This window comes from Drosophila serrata, unplaced genomic scaffold (genome assembly GCF_035046125.1).
Source record: "Drosophila serrata isolate PLE 108 unplaced genomic scaffold, ASM3504612v1 contig_276, whole genome shotgun sequence".
In the NCBI taxonomy this organism is placed as follows: domain Eukaryota; kingdom Metazoa; phylum Arthropoda; class Insecta; order Diptera; family Drosophilidae; genus Drosophila; species Drosophila serrata.
In genome coordinates, this window is record NW_028257174.1 from 5,869,280 (window position 1) to 5,893,188 (window position 23,909).

A 23,909-nucleotide genomic window follows, 5' to 3' on the forward strand; every position below is an offset into this window, starting at 1 on the left:
AAAATATGTGTCGATTATAAATGATTTGTTACGCTTCAATTCATTTGCACATTAATTACTAAAAATCGTTTTAAATTATTAGTTAAACATAATAATAGTTGTAATTTTTCAATATAATGGCATAAAGAGTCGATAGTACTCTCGGGAGCGGGCGAATACAAATATTATTAAATATTAAAAAAATGATAATAATTTATTAATTACGTTTCAATTCATTTGTATAAACAACTTATTAAATTATTAATTAATCAGTAATCATAACAATAGTTGTAATTTTGCAATGTAAAATGTATAATATAGATGTATCGATACTATCGATGTATTAGTCGTATGAACATCGAGAAAACCGGTAGTGGAAAATATCGAATTTTTGCCAGCTCTCATTCGAATATCAAAACATCTCTCTATCGGCAAATCGAATACTCATTTAAATGACCGGTAAAATTCAAAATGCGGCTAGATATCATATATTTATTACACTAATTCGTCTTCAGACTCCCCACTACAGCTTGGATCTGGCCAGGCGTCGTCCCTGCGCGGCCATCGGTGTGCCCTCCTGTCGCAGCTCGGTCAGCATGGATTGCCGCCAATGGCGCAGCAAGAGCCGCTTGGTGGCCATCAGCGCGGACGGTGGCAGACGCGAATACTGATCCATGCGGTCCCAGAACTCCTGCGACTCGCTCACGACGCTGGCCACCAGGCCGCAATGGAGCGCGGTCCTCGCGTCCGCCTGCTCGCCCAGGTGGAGCAGCCAGCAGATGTGTGGCAGCGTCCAGAAGGGGCCCGCCTGGGCGCAGGGATCCAGGTGCGAGAGGGCGGGCAGGAAGACGGCGGCTTCCGTGGCATAGACCAAATCACACAGGCTACACACGCTGAGGCCCAGGCCAACGCATCGTCCCTGGACCAAAGCCACCAGCAGCTTGCGCTGCGCCAGCATCTTCTTGGCCAGCGAGCGCATCACAAAGTTGGCCGACTTTTCGTGAATATACCGATCCTCGGCATCGTCGCCGCTGACTGCTAGTGTTTCCTTTGTCATAGGCAACTGGCGGTGCCTCTTCACCTTTCCCTGCTCCAGCAGCAACGGATCGTGCGGTCCCACGGATAACTCGCCGGATAGCACCACCACCTGGACAGTGGTGTCTGCGTTGGCCGTGTCCATGACCCGCATCAGTTCATAGATGGTGCGAAGGTTCCAGCGTCTCTGGAACTCTATTTGGAGTAACGCGGGGCGGCGCCGCCTAACGTCCAGCTCCCTAAAGTTGCTATAGCTCGCGTCGGAGGTCGACATTGCCTCCATCCGAATCGGCAATTGAGACTGACAAGAGCCAAAGTGATCTCAGTGAGCATAGGCCGAGGCGCCGAGCATCGAGCGATCAAAGTGCAACACGTCGCTGCTATCAGCTCCGCACAGCCCGTTCGCGGGCAAGATGCCAATTGACAGCGCAGTTTCGCCTCCATGCTGTGCGTATTAATAGAGGCGTCATGGAAAAGAATGCCTACCGCAAGCTAGTTATAGGCTCGGGGTTATCGACACTTGCCCGTCGCCTTGGTAGCTTATCTGAAACCTGTTTGCTTGGACTACTTACAAGACACTTTTATGCACATATGCAGCTGGGCTGTTCTGGGTTTAGTGTACTTTAATAGCTACCTATCTCTAAATGCTAATAATATACAAGTGCCTGGCTTCAGAATAAATACGTTGGGCCACTCCCCCGATTCAGTGCTCGTCCAGGTGGGAGAACTTTTTGCGCAGCTTCTCGCGGCGCTCCTTCTTCACGTGACGCCAGGGCTTGGCTGCCGCTGCCGCCGCTGGATCGGTGCTGGCCACCAGTGAGCCGTCATTGGCCAGGCGAACATGCGGAAAGTTGGTGCGACCCTTGACATGGGCATGGTTGGGCTTGTTGGAAAAGAACTGATTGTCCAGCTCCTTGGACGTGCTCTTGTCAATCTAAGGGGAGATAGATCTCAATGTTAAAAAAATCGAATTCAAGTGATGTATGTAATACTCACTCTCATGGCCCTCTGCTGTTGACTGGGCAGTTGCGACTCCTCGATGACCTTGCGCTGGCGCTCGGGGAAGGTGTGATACTCTGCTTGGGGCACCGAAGGCGGACCCATGGCATACAGCAGCCGGCCGTTGACATAGTCTTTGAGCACATAGCGAGCCGAGCGCGCCTGATCCGGCTGTCCGTTGGAGGTCATAAAACCCCGATTGTCTGCGAAAAAGAAAGAGAGGGAAGGGCTTAGCGACAGGGCAGATACAACAAAGCACATTGTACTCACATCCGTAAGCTAACAGCAGTTCTTCCGAGTGCGGTGGCCGCTCCATATCCTCGCCTTCCAGCGGCTTGGCTATCACAATGCCATACTTATCCTCAAGAACGTGACGCGGTATGCGCTCGCACAGCAGATTGACGGCGGGCACATGGTCACGCATCTGGTCGATGGGCAGAATGCCGTTGAGCAACATGTCCGCCTTGGTGAGAACAAAGCTGGGCATTACCAGGCCGGGACAGTCACAGAGCAGTATGTCCTTGTCCAGGAAGAGCGTCTGGAACCGCTTGGTCTTGCCAGGTGTGGCCGATACGGACACCTTCTTCACAGTCATCAGTGAGTTTATGGTGCTGCTCTTACCCACATTGGGATAGCCCACCATGCCGATAGTGACGTGCTGCTCCGTATGTCGCTGTCCAGTGTAGATGTGGCGCAGGAACTCAATGAGCTCAAGGCGGGACAGCAGACGAGAACTGTTCTTGTCACCCGGCAGACGCGGCAGTTGCTCCTCCTCTTTGTCCACCTTCAGTTTTCGCTCGATAGCATCTAGTGTGTCTTCCACCTTGTCCAGCGACTGAGCAATCTCCTCGGCGGCCTCACGCAGCTGCTGCACCTCCGAAAAGGAGTCATGGCGCGCCGCCTCCGCCTCCCGCTTCAGCTCCTCCTCGACCAGAGTGGCGGAATAGAAGGCCGTTCGGATGCCTTCGTTGTCGAAGTATTCCGCCCAATGGCGACGCTGCTCCGCTGTGAGCAGGTCCGACTTGTTCACCAGGATCATGTTCATCTTGCTGGGGTCCACCTCCTTTACGTAGCGCTCCAAATCGACGCTGCGGAAGAGCAGCGGATTGCGAGCGTCCACGATCTGAACAACGACATCCGAACGCTCCACCACGCGCCACAGCTGGCGCCAGAACTCCAGATTCTTCTCGTAGGGCGTCATTAGAATCTCCTCGTCCTCCTGTAGTAGGGCCAGGTCACGACGCCAGTCGAGAAAGGCCTCATTCTCGGCCCGCTCCAGCTCTTCGGCGCTTGTCTCCTTGCTCCATTTGGGGCGGCGTGGTATCTTCAACTGGTCGCGGTGCTCGACGTGCTTCTGGTGCATTCGCTGCTCCTGCGTCTTGCTCAGCAGCCCTACACGCTGTTTTGGATTCACAAACGTAATGTTAAGCTTCTCGGCCTGGAACTCAGTGCCGGCCAGCTCGGCAGTGCGCAGAAAGGCCTGGAACGAGGACTCCTCCGTGACGGACGATAGGTTGAGGCGACCCCAGTCATAGCCATCCTGTAGCTCGGTTGTGTGCAGCTAGATAGGATTAGGGAATATGCGTTAAATTCACAATTTGCCTATTGCTTTCTCTTCTACGCACTTACCATCGTATCGTTGTCCACCTTGCGGCGGGGCGTGTGACCGAATCGATCCTTGATCAACTGGCGGCCCAGATTGGGCGTCGAGCCCTTGTTTTTCTTTCCCATTGCGATGCTAAAGATGCCGAAATACGTATAAAATTGTGGAATTTAACAAAATAAAAACACGTGTGAAGGCGGCAGTGTGACCGTCACTTCACCGTTGAAAAATACTTTAAAGCTTTTTCGCAGCTGTTCTAACCGGCGGACAGAGTTGTTAAGTCGCCTGCTTTTTCTTAAAATTTCTATCTTTATTTATTAATTCAACCTACAAATTTATTTAAACATTTCTACCCTTTGCTTTTGCTTAAAATCGCTCGTTTGTTGTAGTTATTTACGTCTTTGTTCATTTGACAAAACCAAGTACGTTTCTCGCCAGCATTTGGCAACACTGATTGCACAGCAACAACAAACCAAGTGTAAACAAACCGATTTAAAGTCGCGAAATTCACCTGCTTTTTATCATCCCCGGAAGCCAGGCCACCCCAACCCCCCAGCAGCAGAATGTCCGGCAAGGACGATCGATCCAAGGAGTGAGTTGATTGCCGGACAACGTAACCCCAGAAGTTGCTAATTAATCTACATTTTGTGCTTGCAGAAAGCGGAGGAATATGAAGCAGTACAATCATCACCACAAAAAGGACCAGCCCAAGGGAAGGTCCACAACCACATCGTCGGGATCACCACCGCCGAACTCACGGCGCAGCATGGTCGATGTGGCGGATTCCAGCGACGAGCCAAGATTCCCACCGCGCGGCAATTGGCAATCTGGCGGCACTGGACGTAGCGTCCTTGCACCGCAACGAAACCGTGAGCTGCTGAATACACTGCCCAGTGACACGGACGACGTTGATCAGCAGCTGGGCCTAGACGGTACACCCATTGATGAGAATGCCCGTGCCCAGCTGAGGGCGGGCGACTTCCAGCAACTGGCGCAATTCCCCAATCTGGGCGGCGGCCACTTCACCTTCGGGTCTGAGCGCGAGTGGAACAGCGTGGCCGAGGGCCAGACCAAGCTGAACACCAAGGCCGCAAGCGGTTACTTCACCCTGAACCTAAGCCGACTGAACGCAGGCCTCCAAACGATTCCATTTTACAAGCGCATGGACTATTCAGCGAGTATGTTCACCCTCCAGCAGATTATCGCCCAGGAGGAGGCCGCTGAGCGAGCAGATGCCGTTTACCAACAGCGCATTCTTCAGGATGCCAATGGTGGTGGCGCAAAGTCGCGGGCTCCCTCAGCCAAGTCAACCAAAGAGGCAGCACCTACCCCTACACCTACAATCACTGCTACTACTGCTGCTGCTGCTGCTCCCGGGGAGCCCGATGAGCTCGATGAACTGCTGGCCATGACTAATACGCAAATGGATCTAAATTCCGGAGGCATTGGACCCATAACCATGCCTATGCCCATGCCTATGGTGCAGCCGGCTACGCCCTCATCGGCTGCCAGTAAAAACGAGGTGGAGCAGTGGCTAGACTCGGTCTTGGATGAGTGAACTTGGATTGATCTGGAGATCTGAACTTGTTACGCTTACAACGCACACGAGCTAATTGAAATCACCAAGTGCGCTTAGCTTTTAAATCCCGAAACTTGGTTCCTTGAACACTATTAAAAATAGCCCCAAATTGTACAATTTAATATCAACATCTATTGCTTTTTTTAATTTAATTTAATTTAATTTGTAAGCCACTAAAATAAGCATATGCTTAGCTTTAAAGCAGACTTAACACGTGTTTCCGATAATGGCCAGGTGCTCGCTCAGCAACAGATGGGTTTATCATCGCCTAGTTTTCTTTAAGAACCATTATTTTTGCACACATCTATTATATGATTACCACTCTGGATCTGCAGTGGAATTGTGTGGTTTAAATTTAACTGATGTTTTATTTCATTCATTGCTTTTATGGACAATCCAACCCTGGAAATCAATGAAATTAACATATTGGGCAAGTGGGTTATTCAAATTAGCTTTGTAGGTAAAGTGTAAACGAGTCAAAAGCCCAATTACCAAGCGGTTGCGTAACACTTGAAGTGTAAACGTGTCTCTTTTTCAATCTTTTTCAAAATAGTTTGGATTATATATTTGCATTTAAAGTCATTTTAATCTAGTTTTAGATAGGAGTCCAGAGTCTGCTCCATAAATTGTCTCAAGAAATGACTGTTTTAAATATTAATCTGATCAATTTCGCTTGGTTACTTTATTCATTGAATTCTTCTGGAGTTTTGCTGCGAATTCCTCAATTCAAACATTAAAAAAAAAAAACACGTGATATTAAACTTATTCAAAGGAATATTGGAATGGGAGATAAAAAGAAAGAATCGATAATTTTGGCTTCGTTTACACTCTGTTACACTGTTAAGCGATCTGGTAGCCCCTTCCCTCTGAAGTTTTGCAGCTATGGACCCATTTCCTGTCTAAATCGAAGTTCATTTCGTTTTCATACGTTGTCCGGAGCAGTTCAAAATTCTCAGTAAATTTTAAGTAGTGTTCTTTTTCGGCATAAAACTTTATTTTATTAACACAGGTGAGTCCTATACAGTGCTTTTAAAATCAGTTCCCGATTTCTGTGTAAAGTTTGTGTTGAAAAAAGGCGGTAATTTCTAAGAAATTAGCATAAATGCGCGACTTTCAATGTAGGCATTCACCAAGAAGAAATCAACTTTTTGAGGCTTTTTCTAGAAATTCGTACTTCCAATAAAAAGCATAAAGGTCGCAACTAACCTCAATTTCTTGGTCGTTTTCCCGTGTATAGTGCTAATCTCTTTTGAGGTTAGAATATTAAATCTATTGTAATCATGTTCTTAATATTAAAACACCAACTTTCCTTCGCTAGTTTACATATTATAAATATAATCCCTACAAGTTTTGAACCGTATTTTGGTTTCTTTTGAACAAATTCAAAATATAATCTACATAACAGTGCGTAAACTTGCAGAATACTATATTAAAGAAGAAGCTTTTTTCCCAGAAAATGTGAAAAGTCGGCAGATAACCTCAAAAACTATGTTCTAGAGTTTTCCGACCTGGTTTCGTTTATTATAAAAATGATTTTCCACAACATAACCTATTTTACGGTGACGCCTGCGCAGTACCTGTGCTTGCTTCTTCTTTTTGAGGTTAGAAATTTAACTTTGTTGGAATTGTGCATGAAAACTAGCAATTTTACATATATTTCGCTTCTGCATAAATTTTTTAAAGCGTTCTTTATTAGTTTTGAGTTATAGTTCCTTGCTAACTCAAAAAAAAAAATAAATTTGGAAACGTCTAGAAAGAAAAATGACGTTGACGTTGACGCTTGCGCATTACCACTGCTTATACATCTGTTTATTCTTTTGGGTTTAAGAATTCAACTTTGTTGCATTCCTGCAATAATACTAGCCATTTTACATTTCTGTTGCTCTTATTTACAATTTCAATAAGTTTTTTTTAGTAGTTTTGAACTATATTTCTTTGTTAATTTAATTATGTTTCGGAGTAACGCGTCCGTAAATTTGAGCATACTACTTCAAAGACTCCGATTTTTGACTAAAATCCAAAACTAAAATAAATTCCGAAACTTACAGAAATAAAAATGCTAACAAATGTATTTGCCAATATGCTTATATTGTGTTTAAGTTAATTCGTTTATTTTGTAATGTGTGGTTATAATAAACATGCTCGAATAGGACTAAAGAAATTTACCTTCTGTCAAGAATGTCTGTGTATTCTTAAATTTGATTTCCGTCATTGGATTCCCCGCTTAAGGTTAGGGCACTATTGGCTTGGTAGCACTTGATAAGGTGGCCGTGCAGGATCTGCATAAGTTCGCAGATGGCTTCCAGAAGCACTAGGCGTTCCTCCAGGTGCCCCAGATCTCCAGAGAGCATTTGGGGACGCAAATCCTGAACGATAGCCGTAAGCCAGCGAAATAATATGGCCGAGTCCTCCTTGGAGAGTTCAAGTAGTTCCGGAGGCACACCAACCTCCTGACAGAGTATCTGTCCATTGCCAGCGAGAGGCCCCACGATAAGGAGACAGGAAATTAGGCGGACCACCAGATGGAGGGCATGCATATAGGACTCCACGTAGACGCGGGGATTGACCATGGCGACAACCAGCAACAGTGCTGGGCACGGGCGCAGGCGGTGCGAGTCCAGACCCAGGTCCGTCAGACGGGCCAGCATGGCCCACAGCAGGCAGTTGGCCACCACACGAGCCATCAGGCTCAAGGGACTGGCCACTCTGAAGCAGAGGATCAGGTTTAGCATCACTTCCGAATCGCTGGCCTCCAACAGTCCGAGAATATGGCTGCACAGGTGATGGACCTATTGGGGCGAAAGAGTAATCACGAATCGGGAAATTAGGAAGAGAAGAATTAAGCGGCAACGTACATAGGTTTCCTCGGTGCAGGCCAGATACTCGAAACAACGCTGCATGAACAGAGTCCTCTTCATCTGGGTACTGGCCAAATTCTCGTGATGCAGTAGATATACCATCATTCCGGTGACATGGATCGCGGCCAGTCGCTCTGCGCCGAACTCGATCTCCTCCTGACTGAGCAGACAGTCAAATCCGGCTATGATCTGTGGATAGACAGGACACAATAACTACTGGTAGAATAACTCCTAGATATCTCTTACCTCCAGAATGTTGTTGGTGCCATAGATGAAGTAGCACTGCTCACGGATCGCCGAATGGCCCAAAGTAAGGCGCAGTTGCTCCAAGCTAAAACCCTGGGGTCGCACCATATGGGCCATGAATGGGCGGGCTTCTCCGGACGGATTTGGACACCAACTGTGTAAAAGGAAGACGATTTAGGGATGTCGGATGGCAGGTCCTTTCGTGGATCTCCTTGCAAATTAGTGACATCTTGATAGATGTGTGTGCAAATGGCCAACGGCATTTTAATGAGCTGTGCTCCCCAAACATTTTGTCCCGTTTTCAACCTCACTTTGAGGGCTTGGCCAGATGCTGAATTTACAGTGTGTGTTGCCTAAGGCAAACTCAATTCCCTCGGTATATAGATTCTTCAGTGAGGCAGGAACTAAACAAGTTAATATTCTTTATTCACGAACTATACGAATTTCAATTATTTCATTTAATGATCCAGGAGATCGTTTTCTTTCCAGCATTCACTGTATTTCACGATTTTCATAGTGCAAAACGCCTGCCGGTGTATGTGTGTACTTGTCCTTGCGCTGCTTTCGAAAAGGCTATGCAAAATGCAGATGCACGCGCGATGTGCGCATTTTAGCATAAAAGTCATCTAGCCTCCGTCTCCTGGTGCTGCTCGTCCTGCTCCTTTGCACCTGCCACGCCCCACGCCCCACTGCCGCTTGAAGTTTCTTGCGTACTTGCGAAATATCTGCTCATTATGCATTCATATTTTGCAATTACTTGCACTCACCCACCCACACACACACACACACACACACGCCGGGACGTAAACAAACGGTTGGTAAAAAGAGCAAGAGGTGTAAGCGGGATGGCCATAACAGCAGCGCAAACTGTTAAGTTCCTGTCAACGGGGCTTTGTATGTGTGCGTGTCTCTTCTCGCTCTCTATCTCGCTTGGCCTTTTCTTTCTTTCTGCCTTCTCCCTGTTTACTTTTTTTTTAATATTTTCTTTTTTTTTGAGCGCTTGCCCCATTTGCTTGAAATTTTTCACAGAGATTCCCCATTGAAATTTCCATATTCACATATTTTAATTATGCGCCGGCATGAAAAGATTAACAACTTTTCGCAGCCAAGTCACTGTGCATTTGTTCCCGATTTTAATTATTCATATTCACCATATTTGTATTTACAAAGAAGGGGGCCAGCATCTTACATAACCTCACTTTGCATTTCTATTTCCTTTTCCCCCGAGCAGGCAGTGCTTCAACACACCGGCTGAAAGGCACACAGGCACTTATGCAAATCAGATCTGTTTTGTTTGAGATGCGGATTCGGATACGGATACGAATCTGATCTGATCTAAATTAAGCCACAAAGACGGCGGCGACGACAAGTGCAAAAGGCCGAAACTCCCCTCGGATGCCGCACAATCACTGGGCTCTTCAATTAGCCGCGATAAAAGCGCTCAATTAGCGAGGGTTTGCTTAGCTTATGGCGATTTGTAAATACAGTAGAACATCCATAAGCCATAAAGATGATGTTGGGATTATTGTTCCAGTTACAGAAACGCTTACAACTTCGTTTTAGTTTCAATTAGGACATATTCGCCCCGGGGATGTCTGACTGTGTGGCAGCAACAAATAATAACAATCATACCCTTCCGACGATGACAAGTGGCTAGCAGAAGCTCGCTCTACAGCTACCCTTTAATTTTTCGGGGTGGACCTGATGAGGCGCTTGTGCTGCTTGTAACCAATCTGGGCATTTTACGCCTAATTTAAGGCAAATTGTTGACATAAATATGTAAGCCACCCCCCTTACATTTCCACTTTTCCACTTTCCCGTTTTTTGGGCTTTGTGGCCGCCAGGCATTTTGACAAAAGCCAACAGATTTTCATATCATTATGCGTTGATTTGTGCGATTTTGGGTTTTGGATTTGTATTATGTGAAGGGGGCGGTTCTGCGCCCCCTTTTTGTTTGCTAATGAAGTTGTTGTTTACACAAATGCGCCACCGCCGCCGAGGAGTGTGTGTCATTCGTATAAGGTATGCAAATTGATAACCCAAACAAGCGGCTGGGACATATCGTCCACCCACCAATTAGGTCCAACTTTTTGTCATCCGAGAAACTTGGACGGACGCCTTGACGATTTGTCGCGACAGCGAAATTCGAGGAGTTCGTTTGAATTATTTTGATATATGTATATAGGCACTTGCCTTTGTGTATGTTCCGAGAAAGTAAATTGAATTTCATTTCAAATGTTTGTTTTCTACACATAAAAGACATTGATTTCATGTAATATTAACAAAAAACACAAAAGAGAAACCCATGAGTTCTTAGAAACACATAAAGGAAATACTAAACTTATTTCTTGACTTATAACGCTTAAACCGACAAACTTTGAAGATAATATTCCTACAAAATTAGTTATTAGACATCTCTTAACATATAATTTCATATGCTTTTCTTTGCCCTCCTCTGCAGATGTCTGCTCCGGGACCTTCTGGCCAAGGACCTTCTGGCCAAGGGCCTTCTGGCTGCACCCTGGCCAAGCTGCGCAGCTTCGTGATGAACAGCAACCTGGCGCCCCATTTGAGGCGCTTCAGCACCTCCAGCGGCGTCGTCGAGGTAAGGCCACAACCCTAGTATACCCAACTATATTAGAATCTAAAATTCAAATTGAAAACTACAGCAGGTGGAACGCCATTTCCGCATTTTGCTGCGGGGCATCAAATTCTGGGAGCTGGACCGTATCCAACCAATGTTCACTGCGCTCTGCATGCTCATCCTGACCAAGGAGACGAACACGGATGGTCTCTGCTTCAAACGCAGTGGCCTGATGGGACGCTTCATTGGGTTTGTTGACTGCTTGGACCCGATGAAGGTAAGTTCGTGTTCTTAACTTTTGATAGCTTAAGAGATTAGCCTATAGATTATCCTAGATTTGATCAATTTTTTTATGAATTTCTCTTTAGATTTTTCAATAAGTTCATAGAAAATCAATGTTTATGTATCGATCAATGTAAATGCTGGTTTTCTGCCTAACAAATCAAATATAAAACCTACCTATATAGGGTTATTCCATAGTTTCCATAGAACTCTAGTAATAACAAACAATAACTCAACTTCTGAGGAATGTGTTCTTCTGAGATTTGCTACTTTAATAGAAATGAATGATTACCTTTTCTATATATAACTAAATTCCCCTTCCTTCGCCTGCCATATAAACTACATCTATAATTTCCTTCCAGGCTCATCAGCTACTCGAAAAGATGCTGGAGGATCTGGCAGAGTATCAAGTTGATAACGACGTGAACCTACTCAAACTCGCATCAAAGCTGTACGACATAAGCCCTAGCGGCCGTGTCTTGGCCGTCTGCCTACTGTGGACGGTACTGGGCCATTGCCTGCCCGCTCTGGAGATAACCATGTATCGCTACAGGGAGCCAATGGAACTGGTCGAGGCCATTCGAAAGAAGCCACCAACCTCGCCCAGCGTCTGGCTGTCAGATGAGAATGAGCTGCCCATGGAGACCGTACAGGCGAATATGGAGTCACTGCGCGTGATGTTGGAGGCGATGGAACGCGTCCTCGATCTGCTGCTATCTTGTGACAACGATGATCTGAGGAAATTTGGCTATCCGGACCACTTTTTCGTCCTCGAGAGAGCTGAAAGCACTTTCCTCTCCGACTGGTGCATCGATTTGTCCAATGAGCTGCCTGCCAGTATGTGCGGATCTCGTGGAAAGGTGAGTGGGCTGGGAACTAACTCAAAGTTTAAACTTTACTTTACTGGAAACTCTTAATCTTTTTATTCCAGTTTGGCGCACCCTTGCACGGCATTATCGGCCTGCTGATGAAGTGCAGAGAGGAAAGTATTCCAGATTTTGATGCATCAGCGATGGTGGAGACCACCATGAACCTGAGCAGCGATTAGGCCAAGGTCAACAATTTCTTTGCCATTGGCATTTTTCTTCTTCATATTTTTTCTAAATTTTTCTGGAGTTCTTTATATTTTTTTGTACCACCGTTGATGATTACGGGATTCAATTTCAAAACCAGAGTCCACATTCAAAGGATTTACGTCTGGATTTACATCTATATATTCATCACAACACCAAGAACCAAAAGAAGAATCGCCTTGGAAGACATTTCAAAGCCAGAGAGAGGCTATCTATAAAAAAAATGAACTGAAACCACATATTTTGCGGAATATGACAAAAAGTGGGCTTTATAAAAGGTACACTACTACGAATTAAGCATTAGAATAGTAGATAAATCGTCTTGAAAGACAAAGAGGCTATCTATCAACAAGTGAATGAACTGAAAATCCGATACGGAATATGACAAAATGTGGGCTTTATAAAGGTATACTAATACGTATTAGGAAAAGGACATCAACAACCGAATGAGCGGAAATCCAAATAGTCCTAGTAGCCTTTATAGAGGAACACTACTATTAATTAAGAATATTATAATATAAGATATTAGATTTAAGCCGTTCCGAGTGACAATACGCGTCACCACACGGCATCGACACTATTACAAAACAAGGATGCTCACACTAGACACTGAGATATAATCAAAAGTGGTTTGCTGGTAATGATTTAACCTGGCAACTTGGCAAAAACATATCGCTCTGCTACTAAGTATATCAATCGGCGGAACGAAGACACAATGCTCTATGAAAGGGCTGAAAGAATACAAATCGAGAACATGAAACACAGAATTTAACGGCATTTAACAACGACCTGCCCAAGACGCACTATATAGTATTAAGAACTAGATATACATATTTAACAAAACATTCAGAGAATCCGTCATGCCAAGACGGATTTTCTTGGCTAATTGAGGGAGCCATAACTTGCAAAATATGATTTAAACAAGAACGAAGAACAACGAACGAAACCAAAGCAATGCTGGGGACAAATTTGGGATTTAAGGGACCCATTAATCATTTATCGGAGATCCAATTAGTAAGCACGACTAATATTGGTGGTAAACATACATACGGATACTTGGTTACTTGGTTGGTCCTTGTAGATTTTGTATGATAATAACGGTCCCATCTCTGGAATACCACCCATCCGATATCTGATTTATACTGAAACATACAATTCAAAAATCGCTATGGAAACATCAACAAAACACGAATTTACATCTAACATATTCACACACACATTTTCGGATCGCTGTTTATAAGAAAATATATAAACAGGGACCATACAGGCAGGCAACAACTGTAACAACTTTTCACTTTAGTAATGAATATGCGGATGATTAATAAATAATAATGTACAACCAATTTAATGTGTTTCTATCTAAATTAAAGAATGGGGTAAATGCCAAGAATAGCATCTTTAAGATAAGGACAAAATCAAATAAAAACCTAATATAGTTCTGGATAATAAAAAAATTCATGTTCATAAAACAGGGTATTATAAAGTTTGTTAGAAGTGCAAAACGCAGTGAAGGAGTCATTTCCGACCCTATAAACCATATATATTCTTGATCAGCATCAACAGCGAAATCTTTCTAGCCATCTGTAGCACAAAAAAATTTTTTTCAAAAATTTTCAAATTTTTCAAAAAAAAAGGAACTTTTTTAAATCTTAAATTGAGTATGCAGATTTTTTAACCTAATAAAATCTAACATAAAACAGCTTTCCGAATTCAAATTAATGTTTTTTTGGTTGAGTTATGAGTTTTTTAAATCTGTGATTTTTTAGAAAATTGTCTTTTACATATATATATAGTATTAATTAAGAAGTTTCAAATATTTAAAGCTCAGTTATGATAGATATTCGATTGCAAGGGCAAGGGTACATCAACTTCGGCTTTCCGAAGTTACTTTTCGTTCTTCGCTTTTTAAGTTTGCAAGCTTAAATTTATTTAAATTGTAAACAGGTGCTTCTTTGTTTCCCTTTCCACACATTTTGTCACTATTAGTACATTTTACTTAGGCAGCCAAAAGAGATATCTGGGCTTGGTTCAACTCTAATTCACAATTATCCAGGCAAGTAAACCGATTTAAATTGTTTTACTGAAGAATCTAATTCACTTTTAATTCCACTCACTTCTCCATTGTTTTCAGATTGTCCAACGGATTGCAACTAATCAATCGATCGATCGATCCGGCCTTTGGAGCCTGGACTTCACTAGGCCCAAGAGCGCCACATCCAACCTGTTCGGGCTCGATGCGGGCAGCTCTATCAACCCGGTTCGGTTCGGTGCGGTGCGGTTCGATGGCCAGCACAGTGGGCGAGGGCACAATGCGGCAATTAGGGATAAAGATGACTGATATGGATGCGGGATGGATGGATGCTGCTGATCCGAAAGGACAAACAAGTAGCAAGTGTGGCACGGCCCGCGGCACAAACACAATTTGTGACAATTTTCCAACCGGATAATGACGAAGCATTCTGTTTTTTTCATTTTAATCACAGAATGGAAAGCAACCACCAATGGCAGCGGCAGCAGGAGCAGCAGGATAACACGCAAATTTTCACACAATATGGCAAACATCTCCTTCCTCTCCTGGTGCCGCCATTCGTTGTCGCCCCTGGCCTTCAACCGGAAGTCAAGTGTGTCGAGTCGTGTCGCCCTGTCTCCCTCATAGTCCTTTTTAATGCCTGCGGTCGGCAGATCCTGGGGGATCAGGAATCTGTAAACCGGATCCCACACCCTTAATGCCAGCCTGCCCTCCGGCATAGATTTAAATCGAAATTGGTAAATAATGCGTTGCCAGTAACTTTCGGTTTCAGTTACAGGGTCCTTGCCTCGAAGTCAAGTGCTTCCAGCGTAGGATTTGTCATTTTTAAATCACACTATATATATAATTTATACTTTAGTCTATTTGTTAAGGAAAGTCCGAAAATCAAAAGCTAGCCCTGATAAGTATAATGCATTTTTTTGTTGTTGCCGAGTCTAGAGTTTCATATCATTCAGCCTGGATGCATGCACCAGTTAAAGTTGATTCTTTTTCCCCTTTCTCTTTTTCATTTTCTTTGTCTTTGTTTTTTGGTTTTTTTTTTTTTTCTTTTTTGCCAAGTTCTTCATTTGTTTGCTTTTAATTGCAAAGTTGGCAAACGCTGAAAGCTTAATGCAATTAATAACTCATTAAATAAATACAAATCAAAGTGGACGCCAGGCTCAAAAGAAAGAGGAAAAGGTGAAGAGTGGGGTAGGGGGGGTAAAGGATAACGCTGATCCTTTGTGCTCAAAGGATGCCTGCGTAAAATGTACCAATTAAAAATGCAATTGAGATCTCAATTGCGCTGCGCAAATGAACCGCATGAATGTGGAAATGCGAAAAATGCAAGAAAAAAAAAGTAAAGCGAAACGCGAACGAAAAACGTACATAAATCTGAATCCAGATTCTATATCTATATTGTACATACCTATCTCCAAGTGGCTGCGGTGGGGCAGTGCGGGGCTTAGCTGCGTTTTATTCATTAAATTACGCTCACATTTCATAGACAATTTCATGGTAACCGTAACTCGTTTTCCATTTCCACTTCCCTTCCATTTTGCCATTTTTCTATGGCTCTCTTTAGCTCCCGTTATTTTGTTGGCTCTTGTACAGCTTGTGCTTCTGCTCCTGCTTCTACTTCTGCTGCTTCCATTGCCTTTGCGTTTGTTTCCGGTGGATCCCTTCAAGTGTCTTTTTAATTAGCGTCCTGCTTGCTCCGCACCACTCAAAAACTACTCCACACTGACTAACTCTCCGGCAGCCGCCCCCATTTCATCATCTCACTTTGTCTGTCTGCCATCGACTGTGTCCTTCTCTGCCTGCCCGAGCGCTCCGCGTCGCTCTCGCTCTCTCTCTCGCGCTTGTTAACTCACTCACCGCAGATTCAATTTGTGGCTAAACATTTCTCCTCCTTTTTGTGTAGCGAGCTAAATGTGCATGAAAATGTAACTGTAACTACAGTGCGCCCTCATGATATAATTACCACAGAGTGGAAAGTTTAAAACTTGTGTGTCGTATACTATATATAAAATAAAGAGATATATTCTAAAAATATAAAACTCAATCTTAACAAGAAAGATAAAATCAAAACCGAAATTCTAGAATAATATAAAATGGCTACGTCCCAAATTTGATGAAAATATTTTGAAATAGTTTTAATTTTTAATTTTATTCATATTTCGATCGTTCCTATGACAGCTATATGAAATAGTAATCCAATTTTCATTAAATGTAATCCGAAATTTAAGAATAATATAAAACAGCTCTATATATAAAAATTGATGAAAATATGTTGAAATGTATATAATTTTTAATTCATGCTGATCAAGAATATTTATACTTTATACGGTCGGAGATGACTCACTCTTAGCCTTACTAAAATGGGAATACCCTGCAAGGGTAAACAAATCATTAAAACATATTTATGCACTTCTTACTGTGCAAACTGTTTGAATTAGCGAATAATGACTGTATATGGAGGCAATGCCACAGCCTCTGTCGTGGCCTCTGTTGCATTGACGCACTGGTGCCATCCCGCTCTAGCACACTCCCCCGCTCATGCGCCGTCTGGACTCCTTTGGTCCGTTATAATTGCGGGCAGATTTGTTGCTTGTTTTCCGGTTGGCTGGTCCATTGCCCCTCTTCCCATTCCACAGTCTCTCTCTTTTTCTCTCTTCACCATTCCTACTAAAGAATACGCTGCTAGTGTGGGTTGTGCATCCATTTGCATGTATTTTTGTACATACAGAGAAGCATGTGATTCCTCTGTTTGTGGGTGCATATGTCGCTGGTTATTTTCTATATAGCGACAAATTGATAACGTTTTGTGCGATTCGCTCAAGTTGATTTTCAAGCATTGGCTTACAGCTCACCGAATGCAGATGGGCGAGCGGCACTTAACGGTTCTGATCCGTTATGTCCGTCCTTTTCGTATTCTTCTTTGTGTGCCTGGAAGCCTTTCAAAAGAAAGCGAAAACCTTCCAATAAGATATCGAAAAACACGAAATTATCGATTAGAATTGATTGAAAAGCCAAGAAGTTATTTAATAATTAAACAATTCAATGAACTAATTCGTAATGAAAACTCCTCAGAGCGTGAAATTAAATATTTATTTTGGCAAAAAAAAAAAAAACACCTTCATAGAGTGCGAAGAAAAAAAAGGTTTGATTGATTTATGTATATTACAGTTAATTCAACTAAGCCTAATTTATGATTATATCGTTAAGTACATGTTTTATAATAATAATATCGGGTACGCTTGGTAAATACTGCATTGACGTTGGCAATGACATCGCCATCGACATCGTTTGGTAAATTAGCGTTGGCAACGTCACCCACATCGCATCTTCCTCATCGCCATCGCAGTCGTTATCGATCTCGATTATCTTCAGATGGTTATTGCACAAGAAGTGTTTTTCCTATTTGCATATTATGTACACAGAGGCAACTGGAGAATTAACTGGGAGTTGGAGTGGTTCCGGGTGGTGTCCATGGATAAGGTTTCTGCTTCCTGGCACGACTCCTACATGGGACAGCCGTGCACATAACCTACGTTACGGAAAATGGCTGCCGCTGCGGCAGAGGTGAGAAAATTGCACGGATTCCCAGCGGCCGCTGCTGCGGCGGCAGCGGCGCTGAAAGAGCTGCTTAAACCGGTGGGACAGCACCCCAATCCGCCGGGGCCACCGCCGCCCCCGCCATCTTGCACCACAAAGTCCTTCTCCAAAGTCGCCTGGTGCCGCAGCTGCTCGAGGCGCAGTTGATTCTGTCGCTTCCACTTGGTGCTGTTGGTTGAAACAGGGTGGAAACAGGTAAGTGGTCGTGAGTGATCTCTAGAGATATCGTACGTAATATCTTAATTCTAGATTCATAGAGTAATGGCGAGTACTCACCGACGGTTCTGGTACCAGGTCTTCACCTGCGTCTCGGACAGGTTGAGGGTCTCGGCGACATCGCTGCGATCGGCCACGCTGAGGTACTTCTGGCAGCGAAACTTGCGCTCCAAATAGGCCAGCTGGGCGTGCGTGAAGGCAGTGCGACGTCGACGCGGCTTGCGTCCGCTCTTGCTTAGCTGCAGCTTGTGTTCTGCGTAGCCACCAGTGCCTCCTGTTCCTCCACCTGCGCCGCTTCCATTGGCATCTCCGCCAGAGGCGGCCGCCGCAAGTAGACCAGCTGCCACACCTGCCGCCGCTGCCGCTGCACTCAGTCCAGAGGCCATGCCCACGGCCACACCAGCGGCAGCTCCACCAGAACCGGAACCCGATCCTGGCCGTGGCGTGGCCGAGCCGCAGGACTCCACGCTAGATTCGTCGTGGTGGGTGAATCGATGCCGGTGGTGGTGGTGCGCAAGCAGCAGCTCCTGCTGGCAGCCGGGAGCCGTTGAGTCTGGCGTTGATCGGTCCTCGATGTCTATATCCGAGTCATCATTGGAGAGCTCGAGCTCTGCATTCAAACGGAGGAGATATTGATAATTAACATGGTGCTTTTGTACAAGTCCAATTGGGTAAGTATAAAGTAATGAGTGTGATGAGAAATTATGGCAATTTCACCCCCCAGGTCATGCATAGAGACTCAATCAGAAGAGTTTCGAGCCCATCAATGCCTTCGATTGACCGCTTGAGTTGGGCAAAGGATGCCTGCGTTGGGCCAGGACACTCGCATTGAAACACTGTTGCCTGCTTTCGGGCGCAGCGTGGCGTTAATGCTTCCGTCGGTCTTGGCAGCGCGTGCAGCCACTCCCGGTTGAGAAGAAGCGACCCGGGGAAACTCATTACCGCGCTGCCGGCCACAGACAACAAGTCGCACCCTCAAGTGGGCGTTGGTCCATTAGGAAGACAGCGACTCGAATGGGCTGCAGCAGAAGCGGCAGCAATTTGCCGCAATCAATGTGTTATTTATATCCGCCGCACATATCCGGATCCGGTGTAGGATCGAAATTTGAATCGGAGTTGGACTCTGCGGGCTGCCTGATTAAATTCACGTGTCGTCGAGCGCTCAATTGTTTCGCATTGGAATCTACATGTATGTGAGTACACTGAAATGATTTTTATATTTATTTAATTCAACTGAAAAGAATGCCAATGAAATTATGCACTTTAAAAGTAGTCCACAAACCTTTGTTTGTGAAATTTTCACAAGTTTAAAATATCTAATGGCATGTTAGTCTATATATAAATAGTTTTAAAATGTTTCTGAGGGGTTTATCTTTATGAATCGAATAACCAGGAGGTTTAGCTAAATGCTACCTTCTAAGACCACTTTATTTGAAGCTGCAGAAAAACATTTTAAAATATGGAAAATATCAGGTGTTTCTCAATTTCTCAAAAATTTGCAAGTTTGGTTTTTTTTATCCCTGTGTCACTTAACTTAACGCTCACATTAATGCCATCCGGAGAGCAACCCCCTTTTGGATACTTATCTTCGATTCTTCGCCGCCTTACTGACTTGACGTGAGCGACCGCCCCAGGCGCTCACGTGTGTCCGCTCAGCAAGGATTCCTTTTCGTTATTTTTTTTGCCAAGCGGAAATTATTTATATATTTGTGTATTTTAACCCCAAATGGGTTTCGACTTCTGATTCTATTTATACCGGCTTAGACACAGGACGAAAGCAGAAGGGGTCCTGTCATATATGGGATATAAGCACATACGAAAGGTTATTCAATTATGCATATGTGTGTGTGCGGATGTCCTGGGGAGCGTCTCGAGTGAGTTCTTTCTTTTTCCTTGAAAAGTCACGTCGTATCAATTTGCGGCACAATTGCCATTTAATAGGCACTTGAACTGTGAGACACACATACACAAACACACACAGAACGCAGAAGGACAAGGATGATGTGTTGTCCTTGCATGTGCCGGCAATTTAGATCGCTTTAAGAATGACGTATTTTCGTCTCAATTGGAGAACAAATCAAATCTAAGTGAAGTGTTCAATTAGAGGAAAGATAAAGATCTGTTACTACTTTGAAAATATTAATTGGAAAGATAAATCTTTCCCTGTATAAAAAATATCTTCTCTATACTGATATCCTTGACGGAAAAGCTAAAGGACTAGCTCATACGACGCCAACTCCTGCAAAAGTTTCACTTTCTCCATCTAACTGGTGGCAACAATTAGCTTCTAAATAGTTGTAATTGTTGAGTTAAACTTTATTTAATGTCATGCATAATTAGAAGACAGGCACACACATGGGCCAAAAACCCAACAAAGCCAAAGTACCTGAGGCTGTACACTGAAAAAGATTGTATTATCAAATGCTTTGGTATATAAAAACTGAAAAGCGTTCAGACAAATACATCGGGTATGTGTAAACGAAGATGTTAAATTGTATTTTCTTCTGATTTTATTTTTAAATAATTTGTAAACTTTTAATAGAAGTAATTCTTTGGGTTATGGGTAGAACATAAGATGTGAAGTGTGAGATCTATGGGGAATATGCTTCAATGTATTTTTATAATCCCCTCTTTGAAATGTATTATTTTAAGTGTATTTGTCATTGCAGAACTTGCATTCATGGTTCCTCTTTTAATTCCATCTCCTTTTCAACTGTCCTTTCCCTTTCTGTTTTCGGTCTTCTGTTCCCTTTGGCCAAAAACAATTAAAGTGTTCGTACGTGACAAATTGCTCAAGCGCAGGTTACAAACCAAGCAGTGCCAGCCACACTGTAAAAAAGTCGTTCACTCTAGGGAAAATAAAATAAATAAATAATATATAAATTATAGTTAAAATGTGATTCAGAATAGTTTATACTTGTAATATTTTCTTAGCATGTGGGCTAGTTTATTTTTTGCCGTGTATGCAGTGCAAGCAGTGCACAATTAAATAACAGCCCCAAGCGCCCGTTTTTCTTGTTGTTTCAACTCATTCATTCCCACCCACACTCTCTCCCTCTCTCTCTTAGCCAGCCACTGTCGCCGTCTCTCCCTCGCTCATTTGCTAAAAGTTTGTTTGCGATAATTGAGCGAGGTGTGAGATTTAAATGCCACAGGACAAAAAGGGAGAGGGAAGGGGAATCGAAGGAGCCAGGCAAGAGAGAGCGAGCCTGGCAATTGTCAGCGAACATCAAAGGTGGAAAGGGAATAACAAAGAGAAGGCTAATTGGCCAACAAAGACGTTTAGTATGTGATCGTTATTATGTGAAATGAACTCTTTGAATTGGCAACTTATTTCATTGAATAATTTATTTATTTACACTCAAGCATAAGCAAAGCATAACTTTCACTAGTTTAGGGATATATCAAAACAATTTTGGTTAAGTTCTTTCTTTGAATATGCTAATTTGTTTACCCTTGAAGGGTATTATGTGTGAAACTTTGTGAAGGAGTCATTTCCGACCCTATAAATCATATATATTCTTGATCAGCATCAACAGCGACCCCTTTCTAGCTATTTCCGGCACAACAAATTTTTTTAATTTTTGAACACAAGGAAAGGGGTTACATCGTTAAAATTTTTAAAAATTGAAAAAAATCGATTTTTTTTACATTTTAAACTGATGATATGCAGATTTATTAACGAGTTAAAAACTAGCACAGGACAGCTTTCCGATTTAAAATTAATGCCTTTTTGGCTTAGCTATGAGATTTTGAAACTTCGATAGTCATATAAAAATAATTCCTATATTTATACCTATTTTAGTACCTTTTAGGATATTTTCATTTTAGTCAGAAGCTTGCAACACAGTGAAGGAGGCATTTCCGACCATATATTTAATATTTATTCTTGACCAATATCAACAGGCGAATCTTTCTAGCCATATCCGGCAGAAAAACATTTTTTCAGAAATGTTCTATTTTTTGAAAAAAAAAGAAGGGGCTACATCGTTAAAATTTGCATAAATCTTCATTTTTTTACATTTTAAACTGGGTATGCAGATTTATTAACGAGTTAAAAACTAGCACAGAACAGCTTTCCGATTTAAAATTAATGCCTTTTTGGCTTAGCTATGAGATTTTGAAACTTCAATAGTCATATAAAAATAATTCCTATATTTATACCTATTTTAGTACCTTTTAGGATATTTTCATTTTAGTCAGAAGCTTGCAACACAGTGAATTTAATGAATTTTTGGCTGAGGTATGCGATTTTTAAACTTTGATTGTAACATAAAAATAATTGTATAAATTAATACTTATTTTTATAGCCTTCAAGGGTATTCTATTTTAGTCAGAAGCTTAAAACGCTATGAAGGAGTCATTTCCCACTCTATAAATCATATATATTCTTGATCAGTATCAAAAGCCGAGTCGATCTAGCCATCTTCAGCATACAAAAAAAAAAATTTTCAAATTTTATCAAAATTTTATAAGGGGTCACATCATTAATATTTCCCAAAATCCAATTTGTTTTTACATTTTTTATTAAGTATGTAAAAACTATTGAAAAAACTAGCATAGGACAGCTTTCCGAAATAAAATTATTGCGTTTTTGGCAAAGTTATGATATTTTAACCTTTAGTTAAACAAACAATTTTCCACATAAAATAGAAATAAATATTGACTCAAAAAATTATATTATAATTTTAGCTTGAAAAATAGCTGTTTTTATTTTTATTTCATTTTTTTTTTTTATTTTAAACGAAATAATGTAGAAATTTCCAGAATTTTCACTCACCAGAATCTGTTTGTCGTCGCGTGATCAAATCCCCCAGAAGATCTCTTATTAAAAATGATTTTGAACTCTGCATTGTTACTGATTATTTTATATATCGTCTCCGCTTTCGATTAGAAATGTGATTGATATATATTCTTATTTGTGCGAACTTCTTTAGGCCGCCTTCCACATTTTGATTATGATTACACTTGTCACTTCGTTTAACATAAACAAAAATCTTTTGAATTTTCGGTTTCCCTTTGTTTTTGATTAAGATTTTTTTTTTAATGGCCAAATAATGTGTGTTATTTTTACCCGCCGGCGGGCAGGATCTTAGGATTCTACAAGTAATCAAGTTTTCCGGGACGTGGCGCAACGACGGCACCGGAGGCAGAAGTAATGGTAACGGTAACTGTTACTGTAACTGTAACTGAACCGCTAAGCGCCGAGTCAAATGAACAACTGAAATGCGAAACGCCGAACGTTTATTAATCCTTTTAGCGAACATCGTCAGGATACACGCACTCATACACACACCCCCGCCAGCACGCACACACAGACACACACAGTCAGAGAAGCAAGTGAATTACGCGGATTTGTTGCTGTAAACGGGACAGTTTAGCGCTCATGCTGACGTCGGCAGAGGCAGAGGCAAACAAAAAATACAAAAAATAAGGCTAGAAAAAAAGGAAACTTTCGCAATGGCCGCTGCCATTTAACCGTTATTTAATCAGTCGCCTCACAGACGACGCACACTCATGCCATCCCGCTCGCTCGCCAACTTCCGTCGTCCCGTTAGCCATTTTGTTAAGCAGAGCAGGACACTCGCCCGCTCTGTCTCTCTCTCTTCGCAGGACTTGCCTGCTTGCCATTGGCCGTTACTTTCGTTGGGACCAACAACCCTCGAATTTTTGATTTGAGCACGAAAAGTCACCCTTCTCGCAAAGCTTTCGTTGCTTTCGTTACTTTCATCCCAGTCTGTGACAGTCGCGTGACCAAGGAGCTCTGGCTCGGATCAGGATGAGCAAGCAGTGCAGGTACCGTTAGATCGTCAGAGAGGAAACACTGCT

General features: G+C 42.9%; 6 protein-coding genes across 8 annotated transcripts; 2 read left to right on the forward strand and 4 right to left on the reverse strand.

The window, feature by feature from the left end:
- Positions 1-451: 451 nt before the first annotated feature.
- LOC110179436 (enoyl-CoA delta isomerase 2) lies at positions 452-1,612 on the reverse strand. The gene has a single exon (XM_020946972.2). The coding sequence runs from the start codon at positions 1,295-1,297 to the stop codon at positions 503-505; it is 795 nt and encodes a 264-aa protein (XP_020802631.2). The 5' UTR covers positions 1,298-1,612; the 3' UTR covers positions 452-502.
- Positions 1,613-1,619: 7 nt separating this feature from the next.
- Positions 1,620-3,899, reverse strand: Ns3 (nucleostemin 3). Its single transcript, XM_020946971.2, has 4 exons — positions 3,643-3,899; positions 2,284-3,574; positions 2,011-2,216; positions 1,620-1,948 (listed from the first exon to the last, which is right to left on the reverse strand). Exons 1-4 carry the CDS (start codon positions 3,742-3,744, stop codon positions 1,718-1,720), a joined length of 1,830 nt encoding a protein of 609 aa, XP_020802630.2. The 5' UTR covers positions 3,745-3,899; the 3' UTR covers positions 1,620-1,717.
- Positions 3,900-3,905: 6 nt separating this feature from the next.
- Aven (Apoptosis and caspase activation inhibitor) lies at positions 3,906-5,401 on the forward strand. The gene is made up of 2 exons (XM_020947096.2): positions 3,906-4,208; positions 4,274-5,401. Exons 1-2 carry the CDS (start codon positions 4,180-4,182, stop codon positions 5,172-5,174), a joined length of 930 nt encoding a protein of 309 aa, XP_020802755.2. The 5' UTR covers positions 3,906-4,179; the 3' UTR covers positions 5,175-5,401.
- A 662-nt stretch (positions 5,402-6,063) lies between these two features.
- On the forward strand, positions 6,064-13,581 carry LOC110179566 (uncharacterized). The gene is made up of 5 exons (XM_020947150.2): positions 6,064-6,204; positions 10,761-10,904; positions 10,969-11,160; positions 11,528-12,025; positions 12,097-13,581. Exons 2-5 carry the CDS (start codon positions 10,761-10,763, stop codon positions 12,211-12,213), a joined length of 951 nt encoding a protein of 316 aa, XP_020802809.1. The 5' UTR covers positions 6,064-6,204; the 3' UTR covers positions 12,214-13,581.
- Positions 7,263-16,138, reverse strand: LOC110179567 (uncharacterized). Of its 3 annotated transcripts, none has more exons than XM_086835762.1 (4): positions 15,676-16,138; positions 8,300-8,453; positions 8,051-8,242; positions 7,263-7,984 (listed from the first exon to the last, which is right to left on the reverse strand). In XM_086835762.1, the coding sequence occupies exons 2-4, from the start codon at positions 8,414-8,416 to the stop codon at positions 7,388-7,390; spliced, it is 906 nt and encodes a 301-aa protein (XP_086691888.1). In that variant the 5' UTR covers positions 8,417-8,453; positions 15,676-16,138; the 3' UTR covers positions 7,263-7,387. The 3 variants fall into 3 exon arrangements, with proteins under 3 accessions (XP_086691888.1, XP_020802810.1, XP_020802811.1); XM_020947151.2 differs by lacking the exon at positions 15,676-16,138 and adding an exon at positions 14,353-14,450; XM_020947152.2 differs by lacking the exon at positions 15,676-16,138 and adding an exon at positions 14,228-14,315.
- Positions 16,139-17,343: 1,205 nt separating this feature from the next.
- On the reverse strand, positions 17,344-23,415 carry LOC110179544 (uncharacterized). The gene is made up of 3 exons (XM_020947124.2): positions 22,861-23,415; positions 18,141-18,690; positions 17,344-18,032 (listed from the first exon to the last, which is right to left on the reverse strand). The coding sequence occupies exons 1-3, from the start codon at positions 22,931-22,933 to the stop codon at positions 17,771-17,773; spliced, it is 885 nt and encodes a 294-aa protein (XP_020802783.2). The 5' UTR covers positions 22,934-23,415; the 3' UTR covers positions 17,344-17,770.
- Positions 23,416-23,909: the final 494 nt, after the last annotated feature.

Coding starts and splice junctions, on each gene's coding strand:
- LOC110179436 (XM_020946972.2), bottom strand. CDS start 1,297: ATGGAGGCAATGTCGACCTCCGACGCGAGCTATAGCAACTTTAGGGAG.
- Ns3 (XM_020946971.2), bottom strand. CDS start 3,744: ATGGGAAAGAAAAACAAGGGCTCGACGCCCAATCTGGGCCGCCAGTTG. Junction 2,217..2,283: donor ACTGCTGTTAGCTTACGGAT/GTGAGTACAATG, acceptor TCTTTTTCGCAG/ACAATCGGGGTTTTATGACC. Junction 1,949..2,010: donor AACAGCAGAGGGCCATGAGA/GTGAGTATTACA, acceptor ATCTCCCCTTAG/ATTGACAAGAGCACGTCCAA.
- Aven (XM_020947096.2), top strand. CDS start 4,180: ATGTCCGGCAAGGACGATCGATCCAAGGA. Junction 4,209..4,273: donor AAGGACGATCGATCCAAGGA/GTGAGTTGATTG, acceptor TTGTGCTTGCAG/AAAGCGGAGGAATATGAAGC.
- LOC110179566 (XM_020947150.2), top strand. CDS start 10,761: ATGTCTGCTCCGGGACCTTCTGGCCAAGGACCTTCTGGCCAAGGGCCT. Junction 10,905..10,968: donor CCTCCAGCGGCGTCGTCGAG/GTAAGGCCACAA, acceptor TGAAAACTACAG/CAGGTGGAACGCCATTTCCG. Junction 12,026..12,096: donor TGTGCGGATCTCGTGGAAAG/GTGAGTGGGCTG, acceptor TTTTTATTCCAG/TTTGGCGCACCCTTGCACGG.
- LOC110179567 (XM_020947151.2), bottom strand. Junction 8,243..8,299: donor GCACCAACAACATTCTGGAG/GTAAGAGATATC, acceptor GTCTATCCACAG/ATCATAGCCGGATTTGACTG. Junction 7,985..8,050: donor CCTGCACCGAGGAAACCTAT/GTACGTTGCCGC, acceptor TCGCCCCAATAG/GTCCATCACCTGTGCAGCCA.
- LOC110179544 (XM_020947124.2), bottom strand. CDS start 22,933: ATGCAGAGTTCAAAATCATTTTTAATAAGAGATCTTCTGGGGGATTTG. Junction 18,691..22,860: donor GCGACGACAAACAGATTCTG/GTGAGTGAAAAT, acceptor GTTTGAATGCAG/AGCTCGAGCTCTCCAATGAT. Junction 18,033..18,140: donor ACCTGGTACCAGAACCGTCG/GTGAGTACTCGC, acceptor TTCAACCAACAG/CACCAAGTGGAAGCGACAGA.